The 18,778-nt window shown below is 42.3% G+C and overlaps 3 protein-coding genes, 1 long non-coding RNA gene and 3 other non-coding genes across 9 annotated transcripts; 1 reads left to right on the forward strand and 6 right to left on the reverse strand.

The window, feature by feature from the left end:
* Positions 1-291: 291 nt before the first annotated feature.
* On the reverse strand, positions 292-2,216 carry LOC129174385 (uncharacterized). Of its 2 annotated transcripts, XM_054766361.1 has the most exons (5): positions 1,857-2,216; positions 1,364-1,496; positions 1,106-1,213; positions 987-1,042; positions 292-914 (listed from the first exon to the last, which is right to left on the reverse strand). In XM_054766361.1, exons 1-5 carry the CDS (start codon positions 2,137-2,139, stop codon positions 772-774), a joined length of 723 nt encoding a protein of 240 aa, XP_054622336.1. In that variant the 5' UTR covers positions 2,140-2,216; the 3' UTR covers positions 292-771. The 2 variants fall into 2 exon arrangements, with proteins under 2 accessions (XP_054622336.1, XP_054622337.1); XM_054766362.1 differs by lacking the exon at positions 1,106-1,213.
* Positions 2,217-2,367: 151 nt separating this feature from the next.
* Positions 2,368-5,270, reverse strand: rpl7 (ribosomal protein L7). 2 transcript variants are annotated; one of them, XM_054766359.1, is made up of 7 exons: positions 5,212-5,270; positions 4,641-4,743; positions 4,388-4,554; positions 3,998-4,135; positions 3,658-3,767; positions 2,692-2,907; positions 2,368-2,499 (listed from the first exon to the last, which is right to left on the reverse strand). In XM_054766359.1, exons 1-6 carry the CDS (start codon positions 5,223-5,225, stop codon positions 2,699-2,701), a joined length of 741 nt encoding a protein of 246 aa, XP_054622334.1. In that variant the 5' UTR covers positions 5,226-5,270; the 3' UTR covers positions 2,368-2,499; positions 2,692-2,698. The 2 variants fall into 2 exon arrangements, with proteins under 2 accessions (XP_054622334.1, XP_054622335.1); XM_054766360.1 differs by lacking the exon at positions 2,368-2,499 and having other exon boundaries at positions 2,579-2,907.
* Positions 3,458-3,550, reverse strand: LOC129174446 (small nucleolar SNORD12/SNORD106). The gene has a single exon (XR_008567453.1). It is a non-coding gene; the product is annotated as a small nucleolar SNORD12/SNORD106 (small nucleolar RNA).
* Positions 3,843-3,937, reverse strand: LOC129174445 (small nucleolar SNORD12/SNORD106). The gene has a single exon (XR_008567452.1). It is a non-coding gene; the product is annotated as a small nucleolar SNORD12/SNORD106 (small nucleolar RNA).
* On the reverse strand, positions 4,202-4,293 carry LOC129174447 (small nucleolar SNORD12/SNORD106). The gene has a single exon (XR_008567454.1). It is a non-coding gene; the product is annotated as a small nucleolar SNORD12/SNORD106 (small nucleolar RNA).
* Positions 5,271-7,460: 2,190 nt separating the features above from the next.
* LOC129174382 (retinol dehydrogenase 10-A) lies at positions 7,461-16,925 on the forward strand. Its single transcript, XM_054766358.1, has 6 exons — positions 7,461-8,038; positions 8,346-8,572; positions 12,779-12,877; positions 14,242-14,387; positions 15,765-15,896; positions 15,979-16,925. Exons 1-6 carry the CDS (start codon positions 7,753-7,755, stop codon positions 16,100-16,102), a joined length of 1,014 nt encoding a protein of 337 aa, XP_054622333.1. The 5' UTR covers positions 7,461-7,752; the 3' UTR covers positions 16,103-16,925.
* LOC129174386 (uncharacterized) lies at positions 11,033-11,786 on the reverse strand. Its single transcript, XR_008567443.1, has 2 exons — positions 11,281-11,786; positions 11,033-11,191 (listed from the first exon to the last, which is right to left on the reverse strand). It is a non-coding gene; the product is annotated as an uncharacterized LOC129174386 (long non-coding RNA).
* Positions 16,926-18,778: the final 1,853 nt, after the last annotated feature.

An 18,778-nucleotide genomic window follows, 5' to 3' on the forward strand; every position in this document is an offset into this window, starting at 1 on the left:
TAACAACGAAGCAAAAACAATCTAAACCTCGGTGGTAGTACTGTAAGTATAAAGTCATTAAATTGTTTTTTAGGTAGGACAATGTAGCTGGAAGTACAGAGTCTCCTGAGGGTCAAAAAGTATCACACAGCGCGTTCCGTATAAGCGTAGCCACTCAGATTTTTATTGTGTACGATTTTATATTGTCAACTGTGAAATGATAATGTTTGCTCAGCAGTGGTACTATTGCAGTTATAACAATAATAGTTGTAAATTGCAATGCAATTAGTTAGCACAATGTAGCAGCGTCTCTTGAGGGACAAAAAGTATCACAATACGTGTTCTGTTGTATTTTTTTTTTAATCTGCGCTCGTTTTTATTTTGTAAAAGTAAACTTGAAGTGGTAATGTCTGTCCATGTGTTGAATACAAATACAACAATGCGCTGGGGAATAGTTTTCCAGAATGGTAAATACTGAACTCAAATTAGCTTTTTGAACATTTTAAAAACGTGTACATCATTTGATCATTATTTAACTACCGAGGTCTTGTGGTGACATAAAGAAAGCAGACATGCAAGTTCGTAAAGGGAAACAAACCAATCAACCCTTTACCTACCCCAAAGGGGTCATAAATGAGAGAACGTGACAAGTAGCCACATTATACAGCAAACTAGCACCAATGAGGACAAAAAAGCCGTGACAAGGAGCCACCGAAAGGAACAAGGCGCCCACAAGGTTTGACGGCCCTGAGTCGAGTCACTTTGCCTCCCGGAGCACTTTGACTGTGATTGTCAGGATGACGAGGACTTTCTGGGCTGCCTCGTTTTCTTCATTTTTTCCAGTCTTGCTGTCTCACCCTCTAAACACGAAAGTTCAGATATTCTGTGGAGAAATGGGCGGGGGGCACCCACCATTGGGTCTGGGTAGGAGTGACCTACAAGAGGAGAAAGCAGAGCATGATGTTAGAGTGACAGAAAAGTAGTCCCAAATATTTGAGTTCACTCACTCTTCAGATTGTCTTTAAGAGTCAAGAGGTTGCAGTCTGGATAATTCACTTTGGGCCTGCAGAGAGGTACATCAACAATTGGTCCCATTTGATGTACTTGAGGAGCACTCTCAAAATACCTGCTGAGCTTGAAGTTCTGCGCCGGCAATGTGCTCAAGCCTCTGAGGACTAACGTGGACGGAAATAAGGCGGCTGGACTGAGATGAGGTTTATATCTCTCAGAGTAGCTGCAGGGCAATTCATGGAGAGGTGGGGATTATTGTTTAGCTCAATGTGTGCTTTTGTAATGCTTTATGACTAGGATGTTTTGCCTCTTTTTTGATGTTTTTGTGAAAAATGGGAGCCCGAATGGAGAGTTGATATTGATGAATAGTTACCTCAGGGTGAAGGGCCTCCACCCGTGGCCGTGGGGCACCATTTTGGAGAGGCCAAAAGGCTGCAGTTCCCCCTGTTGGTGCACATGGTTGTGTCTCAGTGGACGGACGACATTTGTCTTCTCTAACACACCATCTGAAATAAAGTATGTTTTTACACCCTAATACAATAATGTCTAATATACAGTACATTAGGTCGCTGTTCATTGTAACACCGCCATCTAGTGGATACTATACGGAACTACAATTAATCAACTTCAGGTTATGAGACGTTCAAGGGCAGTTGAATAGCTTTGACAAATTCGGATTGCTACACCACGGTGATGTAGGGACAAGAACAAAGACACAACCAAGTTCAAAATGTAGGACGCATGCTTAAGTGTAATTTCAGTTTGTCCCTGGAAATTCCTATTTCCATGAACGCATCGTTAGCTAGCACTGGTTTAGCATACAAGAAGCTACATTCACGTGTCCGTAGCAGAGTTCGTTCACCCACAACTCAAAGGTTGAATCGTTGGAAATGTCCGCATTTGTTGCCTGGTATGTCGTCGTCCTGAAGCGGCTCCCACCACAAAGCTGCCGTACGTTGAACCACCGGTGGTGTCGGGCCCAAGCTGGTTGCAATTTGAGAGTCCCTCGACCATGAAGCATTCAGTGGTCGATGTAGGAGATGCGTTCAGGTGCAAAGTCATCATGCCGCATCCTTCGTACATTACTTTAGGAATGCCCGCGGAATAAGAGGTGTGATGAAGTGTTGGGCCATGCTCGTCCTTGGTCATGACAATACGAGACAAAGTCTACACTATTGTGGACAGAAGAACAGTTACCATAGGAACGTGCGTCCTAAAGCCCCACCTGGTGCAGCCTCCAGTTACAATACTATCACAGATCAGGTGAAACATGGGTCACATGACTAATGTAAAACATGAAATTGCCTAATGACCACCTCATAAGTCTGCAGTGTAACAGCATCTAAAATAAGTGCTTTAAAAAGGCAGAATTCAATTGGACAAGTCAGCCATGTGATATCTACTGCGCACTTTAGTGGCCCACGATGGCATTTTCAAGGTGCAAAGAAAATGGAGTTGAATACATTTTTTTGGTAAGATTTTATTGTATATTTTGAGTCTTGTATAAACCTGTAATGGAAAAACAAAATGGTCAAAACTGATGCAAAACTGCAAACAAACATTTAACAGGTACAGATGCGGTTTCAGACAGAGTTGGCTTATTTTTATTTGGATATCACCATAGTCGATAAGACGGGAAAAAAAAAAATGGGCATCCTTAACCACAATCAGTTTACACTGAACGTCTGCAAACTTAATTACCATTGATTTAGTTCATCCTCCTGATCATTCTGTTGATCTGATCCTCCCTGTTGCCGGCGTCTCCTCCCTCCACAAAGTGCGTGGTCTTCTTGTTCATGCCACCACGAGGTGACGACAGTTTGAAGGGCCACAGGAAGTTGTTGGCCACCTTGAAGTTCTTGCCGACAGTGTAGATCTCATGGATGAGGTCCTCAACACAGATAATGCCTGTTCTGCCTGCAGATGAAAATGTGAGGACATTAAAACAAGACTTCAGGGAGCGCTGGGTTTATGGCACTTGACATGTAAACAAAATGGAGTTTACAAAATTCCTTGTAAAGTGTAGCCTGAGGGATTTATTTGTGGCAAAATGCAATGCTAAAATTGTAATGCTCTGTAACAACTAGAATGTGCCGTTGTGGCTGGCGTCCCAATGTGCGGTGGTCTCAGTAAGACCTTGCGGATGAGGTGCCATCCTACAGAATTGGTGCGTCAGAGCTTCTGCGTTTGAGGAAACAGAAAGTGAATAATGCCTTCATTGCTTACAACACAGCAGGCTGGGAGGAGTATGCCCCAGCATTGCAGACACACAACCCACCCACTGATGCTACCTCCAAAGCTTGAATATTGCCCTCTGTTGGTGCTGTTCGCAAAACAGCAACAGCGCAAATGCATAAAAGATATAAGCAATGTGAAAAGAGCTTTAGATTACTTTAGATGAGTAAATAAGTGCAATTTCACTGGTGATATGCCCAGCTGTATAAAATCTTACTAGGGAATATCAACTATCGTGGTTTCAGACACAATTGGCTTAGCTTTCAGGTTTTTTCACCATTGTCGATAAGATGGGGAAAAAAAGGTGTGCATCATCAACCACGAAAGTCAACTAAATAGTCTCCACAACTTCTTCAATCTAGTAAATACACACCGATGCTACTGCAGCATCTGTAAATATTCAAACGAGTCACCAAGTAAAGTGTGTATTACCAAGGCTCTTCTCCACCAGAGCGTTGTCTGTGAGGCCAATGCGTTGTTTCTTGATCTTCCCAAAGCCACGCTTGTAGATGAGCTCACGCACAGACTTCAGGTTGGGGTACCTGACAGGTTTCAACAAATGAAATTGACTTCACTTTGGGAAACAAGACAGCAGATTGACTTGGAAGTTAAATTTGACTGTGGTTTCAGACAAAATTGGCTTTTGGTTTTGTGTTTTCTTTCACCATGGTCGATATGACGGGGAAAAAAGTTGTGCATCATTAACCACATTCCAAATACAGTCAGGTGGCTAAGTCACATCTACTTCAGTTCTGTACGGTGACCAACTTACCCCCAAGCGATGTAAGGTTCGGCAATTCTGAGCATGTTAATCGAAGCCTTGTTCAGCTTGACGAAGACACCGTTGAAGATCTGCCGCAGACGGAGCAGCTGCAGAACTTTGCGGACCTTGGGACTGACGCCATTGATGCTGCCAAACAATGATTGGGATTAGCAGATGAACTCGCAAGGTTACAGTACACTGAAACGAGGACATGGTGTGGTTTCAGATTAAATTTGGCTTATTGTAAGAGGCTGTATCACCATAGTCGATAAGTCGGGGAAAGAGAATGCATCATTAACCACACCACAGATATCAGCACGTATTTCAACTAGCTATATATTTGTTTAATACAAAACTGAATATACATAAAGACAGTCCTGTTGACAAACCTTTGCTTACCCTCTGATCCTGATGACAAAGGCTAGTTTGGGCTCGGCTGGCACATAGTAGTTTCCTACTTTGCGGGCAGTACGTGCCAGGCGAATCTCACGCCTATACATCTGCCTGTATTCCTTGTGGTACTTCTCAGCCCTCTTGTAGATCAATTTCCTGGTTACTTTGCGAGCCTGTGGACGTGAAACAAAAAAGTGTGTGGATGTAAATTATCAAAGCATGTAGACGCCAACACAAGCAGGTCGGAATCACCCGATACCTTTTTCTCTGCCAGCATCTTCTTGATGCGGACGGCCTTCATGGTGGCGAAGGCCTTTCGCCTTTTCAAAAGGCTCTCAGGGACCGCCGGAACCTTCTTTTTTCTGTACAAAAGCAACCATTTCGAGTCAAATCGGATGAGAAATGAACACGTTGCATCAATGTAACTTCAAGTCTCGTTGAAGCAACTGATAGCCGCCAACTTGCAAGCTAGCATTGCTAACCGGCACCATTACGGTAAACATTCTGGAAAAATGCTAAAATGACGACTACTATTGCTATCCCCTGACTACACAGCATGCAACATTTATTCAAGAGCAACTCGTTTCATTCGGTTCCCGGTGCAACATTATTTTTGCCACATCTATCTTGTCGGAACTGGAGCCATGTTGTACTCGGCTACACTGTCTCTTAAAAGTGGCCCGAAGACTAATTACGTCCACTATTCTTGACAATACAAACAAGGTACCAGTAATTGCAAACAAGAGAATACATCAAAAGAGTTGAAACGGCTCGGATAGGTGTATTAACGAAGGATGCATTAAGATTTGACTATCGCTGTAGACACTCACTCTGCGTCCGCCATTGCGCCCACCGAGAAAGAGAAATCCTAGTTTGCGCATGTGCATGTTAAAGACTCGAAGACCCATTGAAGCTGCCTTCGTCGCTGCCTGATCCGTTTTTAGGATCACAAATACACATTTACAACAATGTTATGTTTGTAAAATAGATCATGTTAACAAACAACTATACTTATAATTAATATTAACAATTAATTATTATAAGAATTATTTATCAGGTGAAACGCATAATCCACCCACCAATTATTGGCATTACTTTCTACAGAATGATTAAATACATTTCTTACAGACATCAAAACATTTTTGATGTGTATTGATAATTTAAAATGTACACATTATCAATAAAAAAAAATTATAAAACTGCAAAATTCGTCACAGAAGCTTTGTTTAGGAAAAGTATTTTTCAGTGTTATTTTCTTTCATATACAAGTTCTTTTTTTCATACACAGTATTTTCGAGCATATAGTATTGTCATGAGTGTTAACAAGAAATGTATTTTTATTTAAATCTACCCGATGTACCGTATCGCTGAGTGACAATTTACAGACAAAAAAGTAGTTTGCAGTGCACTACTTTTCCGGAAGAGGGCGCTACAGCTTAATTTTTGCAGCACGTCATGGAGAGCGTCTGCATTGAGGGAGCCTTTCCAATGCTGTCCTTAAACAACAATCCGGATAATGCGACCATGCCATTCTGACAGAAACACTTATAGTTTGGGCATCTATCGCTCTCTTGTGAATCGTTTTAGGTAACTTTCTCTTTACAAAATCTAGAAAAATCCACGTAAACGTTCCTCCGTAACGTAAACAAAAATGTGCATGTTTTAACTCTAGCATTCCGTTGTGCAGCTATGGCACGCCCACTCCACGTCACAGACGCAAGCACGGTGCAAAGCTTTGCACATTTAAGACAAGTGGATAAGGCGGGGGGGGGGGGGGTTGAATGTTCGCACTTTGAACACACTCCAGGTACGCCACTTATCTGGTGGTTGGGGCACATTTGTTTTGTCCTGGCAACACTCGTACGACACAATATAATTACCTTCATGCCAAGCATACAAGCAGACACAGCCGTGCGCTTACTGTTAATAATCATTATAATAATTCTGATCTTCTCCCTCCCCTCACGTCTGTCAGGGGGATCGATTCACTTTCACTACATTGCAATGGAATGTCAACGACTGGTGATATTCTGTAATAATTGGCACACATCGATCCGAACACCGACTAAATCGACCTCAAGTAATTCAAGGGTCGCTACAAGCGTGATGAGATCGCCATTTCTCGGTTATATCTGTGTTTTTGGTTGTTGTTATTGTTATATTTATACGGTATATTGCTCACAAATGAAGGGAATACGTCAATGGACACAGGAGGGCAAAAAGCCAAAGGATTTGTATGAGAACCAACAGTAGTTTTTGCTTTTATTTAATTATATTTCATAGTATTTTGTTGATATTCTTTTTTGTTTTATATTGTTGTATTAAATATTGTCAAATATTATATACTACATATATATAAAACAAATACAACAGGGAAAAAAAGGAAAAGTCTGTCTTTAAGTATTACAGTACTGTATTCAATTAAAAAATATTTTAAAAATATCAATGTGGTCCCTTGAATCCTTTGATTTTATTTAATAATTCAAGGAAAAATATCGATTATCGCTATGAGTATTGGCAATACTGGCCATGTATGTCGGCATGGCCAAAGTGCGACACGTGGGCCATTTGCGGTATGCAGTTTGTTTTTTTATTGGCTCGTGGCACATTGTAGAATTAAAATAAAACAAAGGAAAAATTTAAGCAAAAAGTCACAATGTAAAGTGAAACAGCTGAAATGAAGATACTAGTTATGAATAATAACACAGCTAAGTCTTGTATAGCTATTTTTTTTAGCCTTTTTACAAAATTGAGAAAATATATTTAGAAAATATCAAATTGGTGCCTCATTTTCTTCGATTTTTTTAGTATACGGCCTTGTGTGAAAAAGTTTGGACACCCCTGCCGATATCGGATCGATACCAAAGTTGGCATTACTGTATCGTCCCATCCTAATGTCTTCATTGATAGATGGGCGTCTATGTTAGTCATAATTCTAATAAGTAGCGACACCCGAATGACTTAGATGTTCTTTGCAAGATTAGTGTTGAGTCAAATGTTGTCGGCTGCGCTTCCCGTGAGTGTATTGTGCGAACCTTCATTGTAACTGGCGCTAAAGACTCAGTCCGATTGGGTCCGGTGTTGATGGGAGGACCGAATAAATAGCGAGCCCAGATGCGCTCCGGGATGAGACGAGCAGAGGAAGTGAGGAGGAAGCCTCTCATTGTACTGTGCGCTCACAAGTCTGCGCCAACTGGGCCAAGCTGCAACTTTTTCCTCCTGACTAGTCGCTGCTTATTTTTTCTCCTTTCCAATTCTCGCTGAGGTCCCTGAAGTAGACGCCGTCTTCACAGCTGCGAGTTGCGAAAAGCTCAGAAACCAACACTCTTCCTTGTTTTGTTTTGTTTTGTTTAAAAACATAATTTCACAAAATGATGATCATCATCGCGGAGTTTTTCGTGGTCATCCTGAAGGTGCTGTGGGCTTTCGTAACAGCCGGGGCCAAGTGGGTGATACGGCCCAAGGAGAAGAGTGTGGCCGGACAGGTGTGCGTGATCACCGGCGCTGGAAGTGGTCTCGGGCGGCTCTTTGCTAAGGAGTTCGCCCGGCGGAGAGCCATCCTGGTGCTGTGGGACATTAACAGCCAAAGCAACGAGGAGACGGCAGAGATGGTGCGACAGATTTATCACGAAGTGGACGCGCCGACCTCCAAAGACGGTGAGTTTTTTTGTTGCAGAAATCGGCACAGTATTATGCCTTTGCAGTCTATGCAATGAAATGTGCTCATGTTACGTAATGCAACCTGCATACCTTTACAAATACCTTGAAGCTGAATTGCATATACATGTCAAACTATGCAACCTTCAAGTTGAGCTGACTGTAACTGTAGTTTTCGACTAATTTGAAAAAAAAAAAAAAAGTCACAGCGAAATCTTGAGAAAAATCTGTAAAATTGAAGTTTGCAAAGTTCTTGCCCCGCGTAAACCTGCAAACCGAGCTCATCCCTCCGCCGCGTCTCCTTCAGGCGGCGTTGAAGAAGTGCCTCCCTTCCAGCCTCAGGTGTACACGTATGTGTGCGACGTGGGCAAGCGCGAAAGCGTCTACTCCACGGCCGAGAAGGTGCGTCGAGAGGTGGGCGAGGTGGACATACTCATCAACAATGCCGGCGTGGTGTCGGGCCACCACCTCCTGGAATGCCCCGACGAGCTGATCGAGCGCACCATGGTGGTCAACTGCCACGCACACTTCTGGGTGAGGTGATGCACCAAGCGTAGATTGTTTGTATTGCTTGTTTGGGGCCTGCTTTTGGATTGATTCCAATGGAAATGGAGGAAAAACTAAAAAAAAATGCATGGTCGTAGATGACCGTGTCCCCCACTGGGCGTCCTCCAATCTTTTATGATACCCTTTCAGGTGCACAAAACCTGAACGTAACCCCAAAAAAAGTACAATCTTTACATCAAGTAATCAATTGCATGCAAGTTTGCAGCCCTTCTTGTGTCCGTTCTTCCACTGATTTGCATTGACAGTCTTCCAGGTTAGGTGAGTTGGGGCGTCATTCCCCCCATTCAGCTAGTCACGTGTCTCACATCCCATGTTTTCCTATATCCAGGAGTTAGTCAGGACCCGCCAGTTGGGTGGCAGATTTGGGATTCTGGGGCGTTTTTCTGTGTAAAGCGTAGCTCGTTTTGGGGTAGCTTGGCCGGGGGTGTGTGTATTGGAGGGGTGGTCCAGATGAAAGAAGGTCTTAATGAATGGCGACAGCCTGAGTGGAGGATGTGGTTCATTACAGACACAAGCTGGTTTGAATGGAGCTTAGACTAATGGGAACCTGTCCACCATCCTTTTTCTTACGTCAACACATTACAGCCGCCCGCTGCATGCAAATGTTAGTTAAAATGGCTTACATGAGCTTGATGACTCCCCAATTAGGAGCTAATTGTGCCGGGATCTAAGTGGGGATATTGGATAACACAGCGTACTCCTGCTTTGAAGTAAAAGCTCGTAGTCCGCTGGTGATGTCTAAACGCATCGTGAGGGGTCCCACAAAAACATGACAGCGGGTTTACAACTCAGTCAACACCTAAAAGGCACCCCTGGGTGAAAGAGTAACCAAGCCAGGCTGATTTAGGACGCAGGATATTTTGTTTTACGAGCAAAGTCGTCATTTGAAGACGGCGACAATAACTCTTTTTGTCCCACAGGGGAGATGCAGGTTTCCGAACGTGTGGCGCTGTGTTGCAGGAAGGCAGGAGTTGAGGCATGAGGGTGGGAATGGGATGGCTGGGGAAGTGTGTGGCCCCCTATGCTTGTTGCATATACCCTGACAACCTGACATTTGTTGCGGTATCTTGGGTAAGCGAAGTTTGGGGTGATCCGACGCGGTGCTACACAATACACCGTAGTCGGACCTTCACTGCCGTGGCGGGAAAAGAGCAGGGTGAAAGGAGGCGGTGCCGGGCGGTGGGCGGGCGAGACGAGAGGGGTAATGGTAAGCTGCTATTGACCCACTTTATGTGACAATTGGTTTCTTGTCTGTGGATCAGCTTGACAAGATGCCAGGCGACAGGAGCCAAGTTCTGCAGGCTGCATTCCTGCTGTATCCACAGAAAGGAGGCAGCCAGGCAGAAGGGTCCTACTTGACTGGTTTCGTTTGGGCCTCCCCCCCCCTACTCGGGCCTGGTGCACCTGTACGCCTCCTGTAGAACCAGACGTGGCTGCTTTACAGGGTTACTGGATACCTGTTCAAGTCTCACGGGGATGTGACTTATCATGGTGAAGTTCTCAAACGGTACCAGTTGGTGCATGTGAGTTTTTTAAGTGAACTTGTGAAGGGTGGTGAAGTTGTAAAGGGTAGAGCTCGACTCACCGAAATGGTCACCATCATAAAACCGTTGCAACTGTGCAGATAATGTTTGATGTTCGCTGAGGTGGGTTCTCTTGGGGTCCCCCAAGTGGTACACTTTGGGACACAACTGTTCACGTTTCCATTGTTAAGGGTGAGAAAGGCACCAGAATAACTAATCGGTACCACTCCAGTCTGCTGTCAGGTGAGATGTTTGTGGAAAAGTAAGCTCAGCCGTTTTTTTTTTTTTTTTTTTTGCTCCATCCTCGTGTCCCGGGAGAAGTCCGCCTAATTAGGCGGCCATCTGGCCCGACTCGAGGGGCCGATATTTTGTTCATATTCCTGTTGGTGAGGCGCTAATGCAGCCTGACATCCCAGGTGCAAGAAGCTTTGTGCGGCGGGGCAGGGGCCCACCCCACGTAGGCTGAGGAGCGGGTAATTTAGCGGAACAAGGGAACGCCGAGAACCAATTACGGCCCCGGCTCTGATGTAAGACACGAGCCCCCCGGTTGCTTTCACACATTTTGTGTCCGATAGGTCAGCAGGGGTCAGGGCCGCATGCCGGGAGCTGCCATGAGAGGCGAGACAGACGGTGGCGTTTTTAGCGAGGGGATGAGCCTCCCCAGAGACTGCTCGGCGTCCAACGTTACTGTCGGAAAGTCTACAGTGGGAGTTGGCCCAAGTCGCATTGGGGCATATTTTAACCTAATGCTTCACTTGCACGCAACATCCTCCCTCGTCCGCCGCCTCTGCCGCTCTGGCTCGCTCGACCAGATTTATACCCCGGAAAAGAGCAGATGTTTGGAGTCCTGAGTACTTCTACCTGGCTGGAGCGCCTCCTTTTTAATGCTTCCAAGTTTCATTACCTGTCCAAGCGTCTGGTCTGACGTGGATTTAACGAGGCCGTCCCTCCCCCGCCAGTGGATTCACGCTATCTGGTACCACGCTCCCTCTGGTTCTGTTTACTGAGATGATGGATTTCTCTGGCCAGACTTCCCAGCTGCTTCACGCAATTAAACTGCAAGCTTTTAAATCGAGACCGGGGGGGGGGGGGGGAAGAAGGAATAAAGTCAATATATTTACTTCTTTCGGGGTTATTGATTACATTCATCACCATCAGGGATCTGGCTTTTCGGTTGCAGAGGAGAACTCCAGCTCCATGCATTGTGTGCCACGGCCTTGAAGAGATCAAGCACCCACGGCCAACAAAAGGCCTGCTGGTTGTTTTTTGGACCTCCTGCTGGGAGAGTGATTGGTCAGTTCCTATGGTGGCAGTCACATGTCACACCTGCTGATTGGCTCCCACTGGGGGCCTTGGATGGAAGTCAGCCCCCCGCCCCCCGGGCTTGAACTGGCTGGGAAAGATCCATACACTCATCAAGTGTGTTTGCTCAGCCACATGGGGGGGGAGGGCGATAACAGAAGTGAATGGATGCGTGTTGAATTATGCTTTTTAAATTTTTTTTTTTATTTTAAGTAGCTTACTTCCTCTCACATTAGTAGTCAGGTGTAACCTCCAGGTTATCATACCGTGATCCCTCGCCACGATGCGCAGCTTCACAAGACCACTAGACCACTTGCCTAAAGTAAGCATTTTAAAGCCTAGAAATGGCAAAATCAACTAAAATACAAGGCATTCAGATGACCTATTCAAAGACGATGCGATTATATGTAGTATTGTAGACTGGTCACTAGGTGTCAGTAATTTACAGCAACACAAGAGTATGAGTCTTATTTCCTGTTATTATGTCTACTATATTGGTTAATATGAGTGTATAGATGACTATAGGGGTGTTATTTCACATCTAGAGGGCTCTAATGTTAAATGTATATAGAAAGTCATAACTCAACAGGTTTTCTATGCTCTACCTATGAAAATATTCCATTTTTAAATAAGGAATCCTACTTGGAACAGTCGAGTCTGGACCCAATTAATCACGCTAAACGAGGGACTACTGTAGGGGAGTCTCTTCTGCATTTTCTCTGATGGCCACTAGGGGACAAAATCTTGAGTTGAGTTGAGCGATGAGTGATGCATGAAATTGTTTTTATCGTGACCTTTGAATGCCGATTGTTTCATTGTATTGGTGCAGGGACGTACAGTAGGATGTGCAGCAGACACTTTCAAAAAGTGAGCCTGAATCGTGTCGAGTGAGAGGAGGGAGGATTGTGATTGGTGTTGTCACCAGCCCTTTAGTGCTCGACTCAACAATGGCTATCAGATCTGTGTGGGAAAAGAACACATTGCTGCACTGTAGCACGCACGCACACGCACACACACACACACACACACACACACACACACACACACCACACACCTGCTTGATCTGAAGGGTGGAGGGCGGGGGGGGGGGGGGGGGGGGGGACGGGACGGGCAACACCTCATCCTCTTTTCTCAGCATTTCACACCTGCCAAAGAGAAAGAAAGTCAAGTTTTTGCAGCATTCATTCCAGTTCATTTTTTCCGCCTGTTATGAATTGAGATGCGTCTTTGTGCATCACCATGGAGAAGATGAGGGGAGGGGCGATCAAAGGGCATTGGCACAAGTGAACTAACCTTCTTCTTCTTCTACTGTCCTGTCTGCCCCCCACTCCACTCCTCTCCTCTCCAGACCACCAAGGCGTTTCTCCCCAAGATGCTGGAGCTGAACCACGGCCACATTGTGACGGTTGCCAGCTCGCTGGGTTTGTTCAGCACAGCTGGAGTGGAGGTTAGTATCACAACACATGCACATTCATGGTTCCCACCATGCACCCCCCCCCAAAAAATGGCCTTTTACACCAAATCCAAGCACACTGGGCCTGGTAGCGGGGATCCAGACCCCTTTCTCTTGTTGCCCCCACCCTGATAAATTAAGGGACACAGATGAGCATTAGGGAGCCTCTTATAGATTCTTCTATGTGCAGCAGTGGGGGTCTGGGGGCGGGGGGCTCTGGCCCCTGGTCCAGAAAGAGCTGACAGCTCCCCAAGCGACGGAGACGTCTTCATCACGGCTTTGTGAGCAACTCGCTCGGTATTCATGTGACTGCCCATTTCCACGGATAAACTTTGGCCTTTTATTCCCTCGTCAAGTTTTGAAATACATTTTAAAAACACCCAACCAAGCTGTTACACACGTTACCAGCCAAACACTGCAGTCAAACATCTGCTTTCTTATCAGTTGGTTTTTGCTGACAATTGTCACCAGAATTTTGCCTGTGTTTTGGCACAATACTGTGCATATTCGCCATCCGTGCATTTAAAAAAAAAAAAAAAAAAAATTGAGTGCAAAATAACCTGCCATGGGGCCAAAAAAGTTGCAATTTGATCAACAAAGTTAGAAATGCTTAAATCAGGGGTGTCAAACTCGTGCCATGGAGGGCCAAGACACTGCAGGTTTTCTCTTCAACCAGTTTCTCCAGCAGGTGATTTTAATTGAAGCAGGTGTTGATCACCTGCTTTAGTGACCGACTGGAAGGAAAACCTGTGGTGTCTCGGCCCTCCATGGCACGAGTTTGACACCCCTGGCTTAAATGAAATGAACGGAAACCATACATTTTGGTTTTCATTTTGGAACAAATTCATGACAAAAAAAAAAAGTACCACTGTACGTAGGTACTAAAACAGACATTCATGACTAGTGTAAGTAATTACAAAATATATAGTGTATATTTAAAAAAAAAAAAGCATTGCTTTATTTTTAATTTATTGCCCTTGAATAAAAATTAACAATATGCATAATTACACCAAATTATGTATGTATTTATTTACTTTTTAAAATAAAAAGGGGAGCTGGTGTTTTTGACTTTTTTCATGAATTTGAAAATGATTCAAAGAATTAAAACATAGCAAACTGTGTATACTTGTAATCAGGTGCCTTGTTTGAAGCTAAAAAGAAGAAAAAAGACTGGCTATATCTTTTGAAGAAACCACAGTCATGTAAACACAGTTCTTAGTCACAACCACTAATGAACCTACCTGCTGAGATGAGATGTGTGTGTGTTTGATGATGACCTACAGTATGTGGGGCTGTGGCTCCATGCAGTGTGCAATCTGCACGAGCACCCTCATCTGATCCTCCTGCCTTCCATGCAGGATTACTGTGCCAGCAAGTTCGGTGCCATCGGCTTCCACGAGTCCCTGAGCCATGAGCTGAAGGCCTCGGAGAAGGACGGCATCAACATGACCCTGGTGTGTCCTTACCTGGTGGACACCGGCATGTTCAAAGGCTGCAGGATAAGGTGAGTCACACACACAGACACACACAAACACACACACTCTTTTTGTGTTTGCGTGTCGCGAGACTTTTTGGTGCTCCTGCCAAGAGTTTGCCGTCTGTAATTTTCCCCTATAAAAGTGCCTCACAAATAGCGTTTGATCTTCAAAGCGGGCGGTCAGAGATGCCTTTTGTGCATCACGGCCGGCGACAAAGATGGGGACACTTTCCCAGGAGAGCTCGGCCAACAGGTGCGCCAGGCCCCCACTGGCCCCGCCCACCACCGCCAAGCACCACCATGAACTCTTATTGTTCATGAGTTAATGCTCATAACTTGCATAACTTAAAAAAAAAAAATTTCTACATGTTTGTGACCATTGCTGTAAATGCACTACTTTTTCCTCCTAATTTTACGTTTTCTTAAAAAAAAAAAAAAAAAAAAAAATCCAATTTTATTCTTGTAAATGTACTACTTTCTTCTGATCATGTAACATATTTTCGCTTAACATTGTAACCTTATTTTTGACATATTGCCATAATTATTAGGTTTTTTTTTGGGGGGGGGGGGGGGGGCTAAAATTACAAATTTATAAGAAATTTTGTACACTTCCAACTTTTTTCCTCACCATTTTTTTTTCTCCAATTGTAAAACTTAACAAAAAAAAAAATCCAACTTTTTTCTTGTAAATGTACTTTTTTCTGATCATGTAAAAAACATTTTCTGCCAACATGACCTAAATGAATACTTTTACTCTCAAATGAGACATTTTCTGTAAAAAAAAATTATGTACTGTCATTTAGACTACTTTTTCTCCCATGTGACAACTTTTCTCTAAAAAAAAAATAAGTAATTTTACTACTTTTTTTCTTCAAATATGATAATTAATAATTTAAAAAACAAATTACTACTTTTTTTTCATGACAACTTTTTAATGACTTCCTAGGAAAAAAAAACACTTCTCATAATGTAACATGGCTTTGCCTAACTTTTTTCATAAGGAAAAAAAAAAACCCTCAAATTTTTTCCCTAACTTTAAAATTTTTCTCTCATATCATGATTACAACCTTTTAAAACAATTCTAATGTTACTTTCTAATAGCTTGTTTTTTTTTATTCATTTCCCAGAAGTACAACTTAATTCTCATCAATTAACTTAATTCAATTAGAGATTGGATTACGCAAATTTAATTAAGAGGGGTAAAAAGTAGGACTTTTCATAACTTTACTACTTTTCTTGTCCTAATTTAGCTATTTTCGTACCCTTAAAAAAACAAACAAACAAACAAAAAAATAGTGATACAAAATAATCAGTATATAATCATAATATTTGGGGGGTGGGGTTTGGCCAGCATTTGAATTCTTTGTACCCAAGCTGACCGTTGCCCCTTTCCCTTGCTCTCAGGAAAGAGATTGAACCATTCCTGCCCCCCCTGAAGCCGGAGTTCTGCGTCAAGCAGGCCATGCGCGCCATCCTCACGGACCAGCCCATGATCTGCACGCCTCGCATCGTCTACATGGTCAACTTCATGAAAAGGTAACAACAACTCCCACCACCGCGTGGCCACATCGCCATGGCGACCGCCCCACTGACCTGCCCGTGTCCCCGCCTCCCGCAGCATCCTGCCCTTCGAGGCCATCGTGTGCATGTACCGCTTCCTCGGCGCCGACAAGTGCATGTACCCCTTCCTGGCGCAACGGAAGGAGGCCATGAACAACAACGAGGCCAAGAACGGGATCTAGGCGGGAAAGGGGCAGCACATAATCCTGCGAGCACGAGGAGGACACGACCACTGTGGAGGGAAGGGTGGGCGGAAAGACTGAATGTGGGCTGGTGCACTTGCATTGGGCAAATGCAAAGGTTTACCATATTGTTCCTCTGGGACAAAGAAAGCTGTGTACTACACAATGGAGTTATTTGTCGTTTTGTGTGTGTGTGTGTGTGTGTGTGTTTTTTTTGTTTTTTTTTTTTTAAAGAGAGACATCTATATACTGTCACTAGTTTTGAAGTCGTACAGAAACGGTATCCAATAATTAACTATTTAGTCACCAGCTTATCTAGCGTCATTGTGAGAGTATACAGTATGTTACTGTACAGACAGTAAAACATTTTCACTTTTCATTTGTTTTTATTTTTTTGTAGACATGCACTGTAATTTTCTAATCTTTCTCAACACTGCCCACCTTTTCAACAAGTTCCACGCTTTATTTAAAAGCCGTGTTCTTTGTTGCGGCCCTGTCCCAGAAGTAACACAAGTGTCCGTTTGTCCCGTTCAAAGTGTCTTTAAATGTTGTGACCCAAATGACTCTCCCCGTGTGACGGATGGGGGATGACAGTGTTTGAAAAGTTCAATGACATTCCAACAGGCATCATTCCTTCAGTCACAGCAATGAGCCTAAATTCTCTACCTCTTATTATTTCTTTGGACAGTATGACATAAACCTTTTGTTTGTTTTCTTTTTTTTGTAATTTTCTGCTCCATAGCAAAGCAAAGTGTGGTTCCGATGTTTAGTGTCTCTACCTAACTTAAATTAATAAAGTGATTTAGATTATTACAAAATGGTGTCTTGGTGTTACTTCCGCGTTAGAAAAGCTTCACTTTCTCGGAATCGGGTGACTCACTCGAGCGTCGCTTTCCATTGTTGAGTATCGGTCGCGGATATCGAGCTACTGGACGCCGGTTGAGTCACTCCTTGTCTTTGTTAGCAACGCTGACAATAAGAGGTGATGATAATAGCACAAAAATGAAAAACCTCAATGAGTCATGAGTAGAAATAAAGCAACATGAAGTATAATTGTAACAAACACTCATTGCAAGGTTGCCTCCCAAACTGTTCTACACTCAAATTATTTTTTTTTCTCCCAGGGAAATAATCTAAATATATTTATATTATTTTACAACTTCAATTTTATTTCTCTTAATTCCCCCCCCCTTTTTTTTTAAAACTTCTCCTAAATTTATTTGATAAAATATTCATAAAAATTCAAATCAATTTTGTTTAATACTTGTGTCTTAACATTTTATTTATTTATTATACCTATTTTCTTCACAAAAGCTGCATTTTCCCTTACGACAAATTTGCTGTCCAAAAGTTACATAAAAAAACAACTTTAAATAGAAGACTTTATTCTTGTAAACACACCACTTTTTTTCTCCTGACTTATCACTTAAAAAAAGGTTTTCCTATATATTGACTACTTTGCTCTAAAAACAAAGAAAAAAAATTATCATATTTAACGCTTTTCCTTAATATGACAACTTTTCTCTATCAAAAAGGAATTTATTCTCATATATTGACTATTTTTTTTCTCCTATTATGACAACTTCTATAAAAATAAAGTCACATATTGATTACTTTTTTGTCCAAATATGACAATTTTTATTTAAAAAAAATTCATATTCATTTTCTAATTTTGTTGAATTTTTCCAAATCCATTCAGTTTGTCTTTTTTTTCCCCTAATATGACAAATTTTCTCTTAAAAATTGAATTTATTCTCATATGCTATTTTTTTCTCCTACTATGACAACTTATATAAAAATAAAGTCATTTATTCTCACATATTGTCACATTTTTTGTTCAAATATGACAACTTTTGTTAGAAAAAATACATTTTTTTTATTTTGTTGAATTTTTCCTAAAACAAGTTTTTGTCATATTTATTTTTTCTCCTAATATTTTTTTCTTAAAAAAAAAAAAGATTTACTGTCATATACTGGTGACTTTTTTCTCCAAATGTGACTTCCATCAAATAAAAATTGTCATATTAATTTTTCTCCTACTGTGACAACTTTTGTCTCAATTTTTTTTCTCCTAATATGACAATTTTTCCCTGAAAAAAGGTGAATTTGTTTTGATATAAATTACTACTTCTTCTCATATGACAACTTTTCTCTTAAAAAAAAAAATGTCATATTTACTTTTTTCTTCTTACATCTTTTCTCTCTAAAAAAAGTATTGTCATGACAACTCTAAAAAAAAAATATTTATATCATATATATATATATATATATATATATATATATATATATATATATATATATTTACTACTTTTCTTTTTTTTGGTAGCCACCTTTTGGGACACTCAAGGCCAGCTTCTAGTCAAGAAAATAAAAAAGGCAAGTGCAACACCTGCTTTGCAAGTGTCCTGTAGAAGGGATGTGCTAGTCATGAACGAGTCGTGCGTTTGTTACTGAATCGGGAATCACGGGTGCTCGTCTCCCTTAAGTCGTTCACTGACTCCCCAGTGCTACGTCTAGCTAACTTTAAAAAAAATGACAGACGGTTAAGTGCGGGACAAATCGAGTACCCGATTCACTTCAATGAGTCACTCATAAGCACTCGCGTCAGTAAAATTAATCACATTTTCCATCACTATCCTGTTCATGTAATCATGAAGAAGCCAAGTAAACGTGGAT

The sequence above is a fragment of the Dunckerocampus dactyliophorus genome, chromosome 21 (genome assembly GCF_027744805.1).
Source record: "Dunckerocampus dactyliophorus isolate RoL2022-P2 chromosome 21, RoL_Ddac_1.1, whole genome shotgun sequence".
NCBI lineage: Eukaryota > Metazoa > Chordata > Actinopteri > Syngnathiformes > Syngnathidae > Dunckerocampus > Dunckerocampus dactyliophorus.